The following is a 15,025-nucleotide window of genomic DNA, read 5'->3' as shown; positions in this document are numbered from 1 at the left end:
AAGCTCTGGGGATCAGAAGCAGTCTGTGATCATAACTTCTTCCCCAGTTTGTTTGCTCTTATGTACACTGATGTGAGAATCATTGTACTAAAGTAGTGAGTGGTTCTTGCTCTGATTTTGAAATTATATCTAGTATGTCATACCTAAACTTTCCAGTTTTCCTACCTTGCAAATTCACTTGTTTTCATTTCCTTCTTGGACACAGTTAATGTGACCTACTATTCCCCATAAATACAAAAGAGTCCTATCCTCTCTGACTTTATCAGCTGTTAAAGCTGACAGATGGGAATGCTTTTGTGCAGTTTTAAAAGGAAACTTATTTCATTTAAAGTCCAGGGAAGAGTAATTCAATATTAACTTGTCCTGTATTTAAAATTGGGCTGGCCCATATCGGCTCGGTAAGTCTGCACAGAAAATGCAACCTCTGAGTCCAGTTTTAATGACAGGAAGGTGACTCAGGGACAGGAACCAAAATGGAGTTTTTAAGAATAAAACACAGTGACTCAAGGGTGGGGAAAATGGATCTGAAGTTTTTATGGAAGAGGTGTGGTCAGCTTTTAAAAGGAAAAAATTGAATGTGGGTTACAAAGGATAAAAGGCAGGGGTATGTAGTATTAAGACTTGAAGCTCACTGGAGAGAATTCGTAGACAGAGCTCCTGGAGACAAAGAAAACCCCCATTCAGACCAGAATTTGTGAAGATGTACCCCAAGGACTAGTCTTAAATGCAGAAAAACTACATGCTTTTAAATGTCATCAAAATATTTTAAAAGTTCAAAAATTTTTAAACTATGAAATAAGTCATGACGAATATACCAAATTGAATATTTTATAGGATGATTATGATAATAACATGAGGAAATTCTCATGATACAGTAGTAAAAGAAATAAGAAGCCTGCTTAATGTAGTATAGGATTTACAGTCATGTAAAAATAAAAGAAACGAACCTAAAATGCTAATTATGCTGATCAGAGTGATAAATAAATAAATAAATGCTGAGTAGGGTGATGGGACTAAATGGTATGTTTTCTTTCCTCTACTTTCCAAATTATTTCACATTTTTCACAACAGAGCATTGTCCTAGTACTTGTCATGTGGACCTTTCTCCAGAGGACAAGCTTCAGACATATCTTGCCCTGCTGTCCTGAGACTCCTGTCCTTAGCAACAAACCCTATCTAGAGCCATACTCCTGAGCTTCAAAGTACATGCACTTCACGTGGGGATCTTGTTAAAAATGCAGATTCTAATTTAGTAGGTCTGAGGTGGGATGTGACATTCTGCATTTTCCCAAGCTCTTGGGTAATTGTTGCTGCTGGTCCGTGGAACATGAACCAAGTAACAGAATGTAAATGACTTAACAATAAACGTGTGCAGGTCCAGATGAGCAGGGAGAGATACAGCATCAGAAACAGAAATTCGGAGGAGGCTCCTATCTAGGAACCGGTACACCTTAAGAATGAGGAAAAGCAATAGCCATTCAGGGATGATTTTGTAATCTGCTCTCATTTTCTATTTGGACATCGGTAATTCTAAATACTGTCTGAATACTGGAGGGCTCCTGTCCTCTTAGAATTTATCATCTGTTAAAAATGAGCTGAGAACATTACATCAATTTCTGGTAGATAAAATCAAGGGTTCCATGTAACATTTATCTTTTATCTTTTTATTTATTTTTTTTTTTTTGGTGCAAGACCAATGCATTTTACAATTCCCAAGTTCACTGGAAACTAATTCAGTTCTTAGGGGTCCATCGCAAATAGAATGGAGACCAGATGACTATATTGGTAGCACTTATGTACTTGTTTTTTATTTAAAGACTTTCTTTGGGCTGGACTTTGTTTTAGTTTGGTTTCCCCATTTGGGAGGTGATTCTGGGAAATGCCTGAAGGCAAGTGTAGAAGTAGCCTGGGAAGAGAAGGCAGCTGATAAAGCCTTGTTAGCAAAAAAGTTACCACTTGGGTAGTTGGAGCTTAATTAGCTGGGAACTCGGAGTGGCATCCAATGGGAAACGAATTGGGGTGTTTATACATCACCTCCTGTCCATCAGGAATTGAAGCCTACTCCTAGGCAGGTGGCGAGTCATTCGGGATACTTAAGCAAGCTGATAAAGGGAGTTCTGGAAGCCAGAGACAAGCCATCAGTAAATGAAAAATGTAAATGATGTCAGCTGAAAGTTGACACAAAGCACTGAAGTGATAAGGGTGAAGGTAGGTGGGAGGGACACCGGGAAGCATCTGTGATTGCATTATTTCACCATTTAATTATCATATCTGCTTATTTTCACTTTTATTTTTCCAAATCTCTGGCTTTTCTTCATTTTTCTAAAACTGTTGCTTATTCTTTCCTTGAACTGGATCCCTGACATTCTTCATTTTCTTAATTTCTGGTCCATTCCTCAAATATCTTTATAGGATTTGGGATGGTTGTCATATGGATTTAACCCTCCGTCACCTGGGTTATTGCAACAGCCTTTCTAATGAGATGTCTACCTTACCCTTACTCTCAGCCAATCCACTCATCACACTGTTACCCAAATATTATCTTTTAAAATACAAAGTCTTTAGGGTTAGTGCATAAAACCCTTCCTGGTCTAGCCGGACCCTCAGCAACTATTTCCCATCTGCAACTGATACTCCAGAAATACAAACTGCTTACTTGTCATTCCCTGAGTACATTATGCTGTTTCATCCTACTTTGATATTTTATTCTACTTGGAACACCCATAAATTATCTATTAAAAACAATCCAGTTGTCATCTAAAATTGGAAGAACACTCACTCCCTCCTCTCCAGGAACCCCAGCATAATCTCTCCCTTGCGCCACCAGGCTTCTACTTTTATTGCTATAATTGTCCTTATTCTCTTAGCAATCTATTACTTTTACTAGACTCTGAACTTAAGAGTAGCTTCAGTGAAATGTTCTCAACATTGTATTGCCAACACATTCTTCGCCTCCTGGCACCTAGTTTGGGGCTTTCTGAATTGAGTGTACAATTCGGAGATTGCATTTGGATAACCAGATGAAAATCTGACATATTGACATTCACAGGAAGAAGTCTGTTGAATAGTTTAGAAGTCTTATTAGAAGACAGAAGTCCTCTGTCTTAGCCTTAGTAATGTGGTTCAGTTGTTGTGTATCATTTGGGAGCCTCTAAATCTTTCAGTTCCTTATTTCTACATCTAATTTGCAGCAATGGCTTCTGCAGTCCAACACCATGGTGACCTGAAGATTGTCCTTACTTTCTGTTCTTTAATCCAGCAAAGAAAAGAAAACCATAATTACTTAAACCTAAATTTGTAATGATAGAAATCAGAGGCCAAACCATTAACAATAACCCCTTCCCACTGAGGAGTAGAGTAGAAGCCATTTTTACAGGCATTATCACATTTGATCAAATCTCAGCCACAGACTTGTAGAAGAGCACATTGTAGAGGTGTTGCGTTCTTAAATATATATCTCTGGCACTTTCCCAACTGTTCAGAATTTCTCGCCAATGTTTGTGCGTATCAACGTCTCACAAGCTGTGAGTTTTCCCACCTCCTGACACTGGAGAAAATTTTTCTACAAAAAAGTGTGAAATGAGACATGAGCTGAGTTATTTGTGGTCAAAATGTTCTCCATTTACTCTGGGCATCAAAGACAGGGGAATTTTAAAGGTGCTTTAGATGTTCCCTAATCCAACTGATCATTTCTTTGTTTAGGTAATTTTTTTTCCATTTTAAAACAGCATATGCTCACTGAAGGAAAATTTTTTATTCAGAAATTTTCTAAGTCACTGATTTGAAGCCCTAAAAAATAAGTAGGGAGATAGAGAAAGAAGAGAGGGGGAAAGAGAACATTTTCTAAATGAGGATAATTTATATTTAGTATTATAAACTGCATTTTGTTTTTAATTTCTATTATATTTTGAGCATTTCCCCCCTGAAGTTGGACATTGTTCCATTTGCCTGGGTAAATCTATGTAGTATGATTTTATTGTTTTTAAACTACATGAGGCCAAATTGAGTAAATCTAACCTTATTTCTGGACTTGCTCACAACAAATAAAATAATAGGGAAATAATCAAAGTTGTCATTTTTATTAAGTAAAAAATTTGAAAACATTAGAATGAAGATATTTTTCATTTCTCCAAAGCTTGTTTTGTATATCCTTGGTAATTTTATATTCACCACATCCTTCTGAAAGGTGAGTCATTAGTCCTAGGACACATCTGCACTGTAGCAAGTAAACATTTTGGGAAGAAATTAACTGGTACATATCGGGGGGTGGGTGTTACTTTCTTGACTAGCTCTGTCCCACCACATATTTCAAAACATTTGTTCCAACCACTGTGTTCTGCTGTATGAATGTGAGGTTTCCAAATAATAGTTTCATACTGTGTGTGAGAATCCCTGATGTGCCAGTGCTCACAGCGTTACAGGGCTAACTACACACAGCAGCCACTCTACGTGTTACAGAACTCTGATAAGGTTTTTTGTTTATTTCATTTGTCTTTTCATTCACATTCCCTATGATGGATGTACCTGGAAAGAGAGCATTTTTCCACTGCAAAAAAAACAAATTTGTTTCTAGGAACTATAATGGGGAGATTATATAAAAATTCATGGTAAGTCACTTGTTTTGGCAGTCATGAATCATGATTTTAATAGAATGAGGTTTCAGCAGAGATTTCTAAAGGTACTAGACAGCAAAACCTATGCTATATTAAAAGTCATTAGCCCTGTAAAAATTCTGTGTAATAGTGATTTTATAACTAATGAGCCCCAAATTATCACATCATTTCGGGGAACTAAAACAGAGCAGCACCGTCCCGTCCCACACTCCAATTCCGTGATACATTTGTTCTTAAATCATATTCACAGTCACTGATGTTTATTTGTCTCACACACACAACAGCAGCAGCAACATTGGAGCATTCAGTAACAGAAAAAGCTGTTTCTTAGAACTCTTGAACAAACAAGATGTAGGAGGAAATGTAATAGGGGTTTGAGAATCCAAGGAAATTGTTTTTTGTAAGTAATTTTGTGAAGGAGGGTAATTAAGCTGTTTATCATGACTTACTAACTTTGGTCATGGAAAGGACTGTCTTATGCTTAACTACAGATAGTGTCTTGTCCAGGTCTACAGAATTTTAGCATAATTGAGTTTTAAAAAATAGATTATCAAAAAATATAGGAAAATAAAAATCTTTAATTTCCAAAAATGATTATATTCTGTTTTGGATTTTATTTCTCTTAATCATCCAAATATTAAAAAACAACAACAGAAATATGCTTGATGCCAGACTAATTCCAGTCTCTGGCAATATTTTCTAATTTCTTATACATTTCTCTAATTATCTATCTCCTAATTTTAATTCAGGTATTTTACAGAGTCCAAACAACTCACATTGAGATTGACCTCATTGTTAAAGGTTTTGGTCGTTATTTTTAAATCACTAACTTAAACATGAATATCATGGGAACACTTAGTATTGTATTATTTTCCAATTTGTTTTAAGAGAAAATTCAAAACCAAAACAGAACCACCAATTTTAACTAACGAAAAAAAACATTTGTGACCATTACAGTCTGTGGAGACCTGTTCACCTTTTATTTTAGCCCCAAACATAAATACAGGTAAAGACAGATTTCAGTTATCGGAACCCTGAAACAAAATCCACAATTTGTTCTCGAAGTCTGTTATTTGCACAGGTTTCCTCTTTTGGGAGACACATGCTGAACTGAGTTGTTTGGAGATGAGCTTATCCCCCTTTAAAAATTATGTTAAAGTATGATGTCCACCTTAATTTGTTAAAAGTCTGTTACTATGAAATGAAAGAAAGAACTGTGATATCAAAGGATCCTACCCAAGAATCATAGGTATCAAGTTTAGACGACCTTATGTGAATAATGTTTGCCACTTTTGCCTTAATCAAAATAAAAAGGAAGATACAGCATAATCTAATTTTTCATATACTGAGAAAAATATTACTTTATTGTGCATTTGTCATTGTGACACATGCCTCATTACTTGCATACTACAGGAGTTCAAAGATAACTTTGATTCTTTCTTTTCCAAATATGATTCTTATAAGCAGTTTTCACTAAAAAGTGGTAAATTTCTTGATAAAATATTTTGGAGGTTTTTTTACCTTGGAATATTCTTTTATTCTTTCTCTTTCTCTTTCTTGCTTTCGTTTAAATGGAGGTGCTGGGGATTGAACCCAGGACCTCATGATCAAACTCTACCACTGAGCTATACCCACCCCTCTACCCTGGAATATTCTAAGGGAAAGTTCATTTCCTTAAATTAATCTACAATTTCAGTTTTATGATTCTAACTTGTAAAAAATTTGCGTGTTAAATCAGTGGCAATATGACATTAATATGTTTAAGTAAGTTTATTATCGTTTGTATTAATCTTTGCTTACGAGCTTGCTGATTTCTGATTTTTTTAGGCATTTACTCTGGTTTAGAAACCAAAACTAGATCTGAAGTGGACCAAAACCAATCAATTGAGTCAGTGAAAGAAATTATTCAGAACCTGTATTGACAAGGCTATAAACAGTACTAATCTCCAGCATACAATAATAATGGTTAGGCACTAACACAAAATTAAGAATTCCAAAGTTAGTAATATTAATTAGGTGTCAGCAGACATTTTCTTAAGAAAAATAGTCCATGTTTTTTTCTAAGGAGTATTTTGCACAATATGGGCAAATGTAAAGTGATCAAAGTAATCTTTGCTTTCTTTTGTAAAATATGGTCTATTTTTCTACCTAACAGAGGAATTACTAGAATCCCTATTGTGTGTTCTTCTAATAATGATTTGTTCCATGAAAGATGAAAACGCGAAGGTTGCCACTCTGGCAGAAGCAGCAGTGGAAGACCTTCCACGCTGATTGTAAGAGAGCTATTCTGAGACCGTTTGGAAAGCACACCCCCCTAAGTAACCACTAGATTGCGGATCTGAAAGGGTAGTTGAACACAGTTCTGACTCTGCTCAGTATAATAAAGTTTGAAAAGTTAAGTCTTAGAACTGGTGGTATTTAAAATCCCTACCTATGGACTACTTTTGTAATTGGAGAAATTATGCTTCATAAATTCTTCCTACAACTGGGTCATGTCACCTTGAAGAAATAAACTAAAATTTGAAAGGTGCTTGTGTTCCAACCTGCAGTGGCTTCAAAAAGAAAATATTATTCTTTAATTTAAGGGGGAAAGGAGAAAAGATTGTAAATGGAAGGAAAGAGGCATGTAAGAGAGAAAAGTTAGAATAGGAAAAGAAAGGGAGAGAAAAGTGGGCTCAAGTAAGAAAAATGAGTCATATTTGGAGATAGAGACAATGATTCAATACATTATATTTTTAATTGCTAAATTCTATGTCAAATTCTTAAAAGAAATAGTAGAGATTTTTCCAGATTGTACTGTTGATAAAAATTTATTTTCTTTTTCTTTCTTAGATGGTTATGTCCTTCGGAGTTACTTGGTGGACAAGTAAGTCCATTTTCTTCTACTACTATACTTACAAAAAGAATTATATGCTTTTATTTAAAAAAGATTCCTAATATCACTTAAATAACATACTAAACTATCATGAAGAAATTTTAAAACAATATTCTATACTAATGTCAATATAGTAGTAGCCATAATGAAGTTAAAGTTTTCATAAAGTGTCGCTCTTTCAAATATAGAAGAGAAACAATTCTCATTCATGATTATACAGCTCACAGTTTAATATCTTCATTGAGACAGACATTGCAAACATAGGAGACAGACAAGTCAAAACCATTAACACTTTCATTAACACTTTGATGTCACTTGGTATCAATGCAGTTGGTTGAAATGAATTAATCAGGGACCACTAGTGTCTGCACAGTAGGTATAAATATCACCTGTTGAGTGTTCATGGTTGGGCCCCTGATTGAGAGCTTTTCTTTACCCACACCAGGCACAGTAGAGTATTAAGTTGCCTTTTTTAGAAGCATGCCAGCAAAAAGACAGTGGTCAATGATTCTTCTATTCTTATGAATAGGATGTTGTCACAGTCTGGTACTAGTGCTACTAGAGTCCCCCCAAATATAAGATTCTGTTCAAGTAAACCAGTACAAGAAATGAACTCATTATCAGAGTAGGGCATATGTCAATACAAAGATTTACAGAATTCTGTACATAACTTTAAAAAATCAAGGAGGATTTACAAACTGTATCCATAAACAATCTGACACCAATCAGAAGGAGGCAAATCAAAGTTTAGTGCTCTGTCAGCAAACTAATAAAGAGTTAAAAGAAAGACAACCAGAGCAGTAATCACAATGGTAGGCATGAGACTTTTCAATAGGTTTTATCCCGTGAAAGATAGAAATTTCAAGGAAAGAATGTGTGACAAATAACGGGACCTCTTCATCAGTGATTATTACAGGATGATTAAGAAAGAATTTAGAAAATGTACTAAGTAATTATTGCTTCACCACCTATTGAAATACTTAATAAATGTTTATTGAATGAATGATAGAAAAATCTATCCTCTTTGCATTTGTGTCATATTTCCATTAGTCAAATCCTCCCTCAATCTCAGAGAAAGGATCTGAACAGAAGACATAGGGAACTCACAGCATCTCCATAGCTGGCAGCAATTTGAAAGGCCTGCTGCTGCTTCCGTGATAAATGCACAAAGGTGGTACAAGAACCAAGAGTGGGTCTGGTCTAAGTGACAGTCACCTTACATTTCTGAACTTTGAGATCATATCCTACTTTTCAAAGCTGTATTAACATTTATAATACTTTATATTTTTATTATTGTGTATCATTCTTTCTTCTATTAGATTATAAGCTTCTTGAAATCAAAACTTGTGTCTTACTTATATTTATATCTAATGGAACATAGGAGGGACTCAGTATGTGTGTGGAATAGAGTATTTCCCAAAGATTCAGGACCAGATAAAACCTAAAATGTGTGAAAGTCACCAGAACTTTTATTATGAATGCTACCTATAACCATAAATACTGCCATTAACATTTTAATAATTATATAAGATAAGAATTATCATACTAACCACATCCTGGCTACTACTTAATCAATATTTAAGTATATTATAATTAACATTTACAAATTATAATTAGAAACATTGCAAAAAGGATACACCCATTTCCAATGTTAAATATTGTATTTCATTCAACGTTTGAAGTTCAGATGAAAGTAGTATAAATCTGATACAAAGAATATATATAAAGAATATAAAGAATTCATTGTATTTTTTGGATTAGAGCCCCCAGTGGAGTACTGTGCCATGATTTTTCAGTTTGCTCAGTTCAGCAAACACTTTGTACCAAACACAGCTGTGTGCTAGGCTCATGATTTAATCTAAAGATGGGTAAGGTATGGTCTGTGTTCTTGGGGAATGTTGTCATTATTCTGTGTGTCTACAATATGGAATAAATTGGGTGTTGGTTTTCTTTTTTTTAAGAATGAGCAGAAGATTAGATTAAGTCAATGAAAGGAGATGCAGATGAATATGAAATTTCTTCTCACTTCTAAATGCATATGTAATTTCTCACCTTCAAATGCCTTGTGTCACATAAAATCATCATATTAAATCTTTAATCTAAATATTGCTTTAGTGTTAAGATTTTTTATTAAAATAAAAATTATTTTCTACATTTACAGTGATGGAGAGATTTATGATGATATTGCTGATGGTAAGTCTCATGCAGCATCCATTGCAGAGAACAGTAATGGTGAATTTTCTGTTCCTACAAATACTGGAAACAACTAGCTGAATTAATTACAGCCTTCCAATCTGATCAGAATTTGAATCACCTGAAAATGTTAGGAAAGGTAAATGCTGCGGTATAATGAAAAAAAATTATTTTTATACATGACTGGAAATCAAGGAAATTTTTCATTTATTTTCTTTGAAAACAAAAGAATGAAAATATTTGGTGAATTTTTTCATTATACCATGAATCTTAAAAAAGAATTGCTTTTATCCACAAAAGTGTTTGTACTTGGCCAATAAGCAGGTACTTATTTTGTAATCTGTATTACTTACTAGTATTATCTAAGCATCATACATTTCTAAATTATGATCTAAAAAATTAATGTCACCTGAAGCATAGTGTTACATTCTTTTAAACTTATGATTCTTACTGATATTTAATATTTTCAGACTCATTCAGGATGACTATCAAAAAGTACATTTAATTAAGTGTCAGGTAAAATAATCCTGTGTCTTATTTTGATAGAGAGTAGATCTGTTTAGAAACTTGGTTGGAATTTTACCCTGAGCAATGAAATTTAAATAAATGTATGGCCTTCCGTTTAACTGCTTTTTCATAAAGTGAGCCAGCTCTGCTTTTTAAAATCCTAAACCAGGAGGGTATGAATCACCTATATTTCCAACCTTGGAACATTTAGAGGGTGTATGTTTTGTATAACTGTATTTAAATCTGTATTTTTTTTTCTTTCAGGTTGCATCTATGACAATGACTAGCTCGCAGCTCTGCTCATTCTGCTGTGTTCATTTGATGCCAATGTGAAGTCTGGGTTTTAATTGGCATATTTTACTGGGTATCATAGAAAATGAGTACACAAAACTACTCATTACCATTTGTTACAAAATTCTGATTATCCTTTAGAAAATGACCTCTGTTTAATAACATCTTGGAAGAGTGCATCAATGAGATGTGAGAATTATTAAGTGTCCATTTCTGCCTTGGGTACAACTGTGAAGGCACGTCTTTTAGACCATCAACAGACAACTCTCCCTTCCTAAAAAAATATCATTTGAGAAGAAATGACTGTTGTCTAAATAAATATAAGCAAGAACAATAAAGAAATACAAGGGAGACAATTTTTAAACTTCCCATAAGAAGGAAAACTATTGTTTGTGCTTCTAATTATGATCATATCTTAGATTCTGTATTCAAATTATCCATCTTTAAAAAAGCATGGGTGTCTCCTCTCTTACTGGTGGGTTAAATGTTTTAAAAAATTATAGTAGTAGCAGAACTTCTGTGTAAAATTTGTCCGTATTTGTTCATTGTTAATATGTTTTAATTATTTGATAAGAATGTTTGCAATTAGTATGCACACCTAAGATTAAAACTGTTGAAGAGTCTAAAATGTCTTCTTTCTGCAGTTTCATGTGCTAACAGTATTAATAATTATAATTAATAACTCTATATTCTCTTTAAAGTACTGTTGTAATTAAAGTAGCTGTGAATGAAGACTACCCTAAAATTATGAAGAATGGAACAGTGGACTTTGACATTAACTAGCTGCTTCTTCTTTTTCCTATGAAGACTTTTAAAGGTTTTCAGTTTTTTGTTTTTTCAGTTACCTCTATGGAAAAAAAAAAATTTTTTTTTAACCAAACTGGAAAATTGGCCAGCAGAGGGAGTACAAATTAATAAACCTTAGTGTTTGGGCTAGGGTGTTTGCTATTGGTACAGACTCATTTCCAAAGTAACCTAAAAACAAAATGTGAAGCATTTGGGTTCCAAATGCTAAGAACACTAACCACCACGATACAAAAATGCAAAAACCTAACACCCAAGAAAATAGCATATTGGGAAATTTTTTTCACCACTTTCAAAATACTGAGCTAATCCTAACGCTGGTTCTGCTACTAATGAGCCATGATGTGATATTGGGTAGATTATTTATCCTCCCAGTTTTCTCATCTGCCTATTAGGATTAGGCCAAGTCCATTTTCCCCAACTTTTTCACTCTTAGTTACCTCAGACTTCTCTAATCCTCTACCCCAGCCCTGTGTTCTGGAAGTTTTGCTTATTTTTAAAACTCATCGATTAAATAATGATGAATGCATTATCCATGTTTTAATATTGCAAAGTTTCATTGGAGAGTCTGAAGAGTGGCTGTGCTGAACTGAGGAAATTTCAAGTAATTATAATGGAACTCAAAGTCTTCATATGGGTAAAGGGAGATTTCTATTAGGTACTTTGAAATTTAAAATAGATCAACTACTGTTGTTCAATGTATACATTCTGGGAGTCTGAGACCCCCAAGTTTAGAAGCTACTGATCTCAAAGACCCCCACCAATTATGAAATATTTTGATGTCCACTTTTTGATAGGGGGAGCCAGTATATGCTCATGTGATGAATTTGATGCTAGATAAAATTATATCATCCAAAAGTTTTTTTTGTTTATTAAATTTGGTAACAAATATGCATGATACACTGATAGTATATTTCCAGTAATTTTTTTTCTGATTGAGAACAGTATAAACTTAATACAATGTCAGTTTTTAAAATTCCAAATTAGATAAAGGGAATATTTTTGAGTTTTGGTTTATACAACATGAAACAGACACATGCCTATGAAAGATTTATATAATAGACAACCCTCTTAATATAAAAGATATATCTGAAGTATTCATTTTAATGTACTAAGTATTATTTCTATTACGGTTTTATGTAAGAAATTTTGTCATGTGAGAAGAGTGCCAAATAATACCTTCAGCAGATAAATTTGCCTCCTCTGTATCCAGAAATTGAGGCCATCAGCCTTTCTGACCCTGTAACTTGATCCCACAGCTACAAAGAAGTCTTTCTCTGAGCTCATTCTTATTTCTTTTAAAAAGCTTCCGCCTCAGAGGATGGGGTACCTCCTGTTCAAGACCAAACCTTCCACCAGCAGTGCCCTTGATACTTTGCCTCCTGTTTTGTGGTAGAAATTGAGATAACCAAGTGCAGTTCCTACAACGTTCAGCCTTAACCCGTATTCAGACACTATCCCAGAGAATCAGATGTCACTGCTCAGATTCAAAAGCCACAGCCTGTTATCCCATGTCTTCCTGCTTCTCTGAGTCTTCTTCCTCCACAGTTAATTCATGCTCAACCTCTCTCTCTGCTCTTCCCCATTCCTCTTTCCCTCCTTCCCTTCCTCTTTATTATCTTTTTTATCTCCCTCTCTAGGCTTACAAACATACTGAAGTCTTTCCTATTTGAAAAACAACAGGAAACCTTGCCTCAAATCCAAATACCTCTCTAACTGCAGCTCATTTCTATCTTCCTTTCCTCCTCCCACTGTCTTAAAATGTTAGGGGACATGCGGCAGCCAGGAGACTGTGCCTTACAGACCTTCAGCCATGGAGAGCTTAGTTAACCAAAGGCCCCAGCTTCTGCACTCTGAAATCCATCACCACAGTTGTGCCAACCCTGGCCTTCCCACGGACTGCTCCTGTGTGGCCAGTGATTGAGCATGTCATGCTTGTTCCCAAAAGATACAGAACGTTCCAACAGCCTTGCTAACCCTTCCTTACCCTGCACCGGCACTCTGAGATGATTCTACCCAACCATCTCTCCCTCCTCCCTTCATGGGGTCAGACATGCTTTGCTGCCTGATGGCTCCTCCAGCCTTCCCTGGTTCCCTCCCATTTCCTCTGACCCATGTATGTGCTCCCCTCTCCCAAAATTACTACGTTTTCACCCCATCTTGTGTTTACTTTCCAGAGGGCCTGCACTGAACACAGGATAGCTAGAGTATCTGTTTATGAAAATAAACATCCTCGTCCTCAGATCAACTGAATCAGAATCTCTGGGGAAGTAACTTTTCAATCAATTTTTAATTAACTCTAAATATGAATTGGATGTTTAGCCAGGTTTGGGAACCCCTGGTTCCTGTCCACCCTCTGCCACATTCTCAAGTTGCATTCAGTCTTCAACTGACTGCGATTTGGTCTCTGCTACAATCACTCTAAAGTCATCTCTATGTGGATGTCCCACAAGGAACTCTAACGTGTAGGACTCAACACTGAACTCATCCCCTTTCCCCCTTTCAGTTGATGATCCCTGCGGCAGATTCTGTCTCAGCGACGCATCTGTCACCCGTTCACCCAAGCTCAAAACCCAGAAGTCACTCTGCTTCTGCTCTTTCACTCTCCATGTCCAATGAATCATTAAGCTGAGTTCCCCCAAAGCAGGCTCTAACCTATTTATTTTAGACTCCTATGCTTTACATGGTACTGGAAGCCTTTCGCTATATATTTGATAAGGAAAGAATAAATGATGTCTGCAAAGAATGCGTTACTCCAGTGGGCTGCCACTGTAATTTTTCCTTAATTGCTGATTCAAATGCCATAAGAGATTGAGCAAATTGATGGCTGAGGAATGCCGATGAGATTTATCAACATGTGGGTCATAGGTGACCTTAGAAAGCCTGAAGCAATCAACACCAAGCTGACTGCAGTGGTGTCACCTGTGGGGAGGCAGAGTTTGAGGTACAGATGTCTATTAGGTATCAACATCTGTGAAAGGAAGGGGAAGAAACATGATTGAGCAGAGAAAGCAGTTGAACTGGGATCCAACATCTTCAGCCAACCAGATGGGAACCTGGGGAATAAACGCTACCCATCCGAGTTATCCCCCCTTTAGGCCAAATGGCCAGTCTTTTTACTTGTACCTTGCTCATCACCATATGTGGTTCCCCTAGAGAGGGCATGACCTCATGCAAGATGACACTGAGGCTGAGCAGACCCTGAAGGAACAGACAGTTTGAGGAGTCTGCAGACCACACTCCCCTCCGCTGGGCAGCAACTCCTTCCTTGAAGGTGTTCTAGTGGCCTATGTCCACGAATGGATTGAGAGGTGAATGGAAGGTTAAAAAACTGAGACACATAATGGATGCCTCTTTCCAGAAAAAAAGGTCTTTTTTATTTTGTTTTGCGGAATTGTTTGTTTCTAAGACAGAAAAGACTTGAGCTTTTCAAAAGCTGATGGGAAGGATCCAGCTGAGAGGGAAAGATAAAAAGGTAATAGAGATAATGGACAATTAGTTAATTTTCTTGAAAAGATAGAGGTTTGGACAGAAATAGAATCTGAATTACAATTTTTTTTCCTCTAACAAATTATGTCATTACATCTGGGAAATGCTAAGCATTGTTCTGGACACATCATAAGGACTCAAATATTATCACATTATTATTATGATTAATTTTGAAATACCTGCTGATCCTGCCTGTATTGTCACAGTCATGCCACATAGCCACATAGTAACTATGTATGTCATTTCTTCTGCC

General features: G+C 35.7%; 1 protein-coding gene across 3 annotated transcripts in view; it reads left to right on the top strand.

Annotated features, from left to right (window-relative positions):
• The window catches only part of FYB1 (FYN binding protein 1), a 139,396-nt gene extending 127,569 nt beyond the window's left edge, over positions 1–11,827 (top strand). For all 3 annotated transcript variants that reach the window (XM_064480258.1, XM_011000633.3, XM_011000641.3), the window contains 3 exons: positions 7,446–7,479; positions 9,650–9,681; positions 10,453–11,827. In XM_064480258.1, the coding sequence (XP_064336328.1) occupies positions 7,446–7,479; positions 9,650–9,681; positions 10,453–10,475 (89 nt within the window). In that variant the 3' untranslated portion in view covers positions 10,476–11,827. The remainder of the gene's footprint in view (positions 1–7,445; positions 7,480–9,649; positions 9,682–10,452) is intronic.
• The last annotated feature ends 3,198 nt before the right edge of the window (positions 11,828–15,025 follow it).

The sequence above is a fragment of the Camelus dromedarius genome, chromosome 3 (genome assembly GCF_036321535.1).
Source record: "Camelus dromedarius isolate mCamDro1 chromosome 3, mCamDro1.pat, whole genome shotgun sequence".
Taxonomy (NCBI): Eukaryota; Metazoa; Chordata; class Mammalia; order Artiodactyla; family Camelidae; genus Camelus; species Camelus dromedarius.
This window is presented reverse-complemented; position numbering and strand designations above follow the sequence as displayed.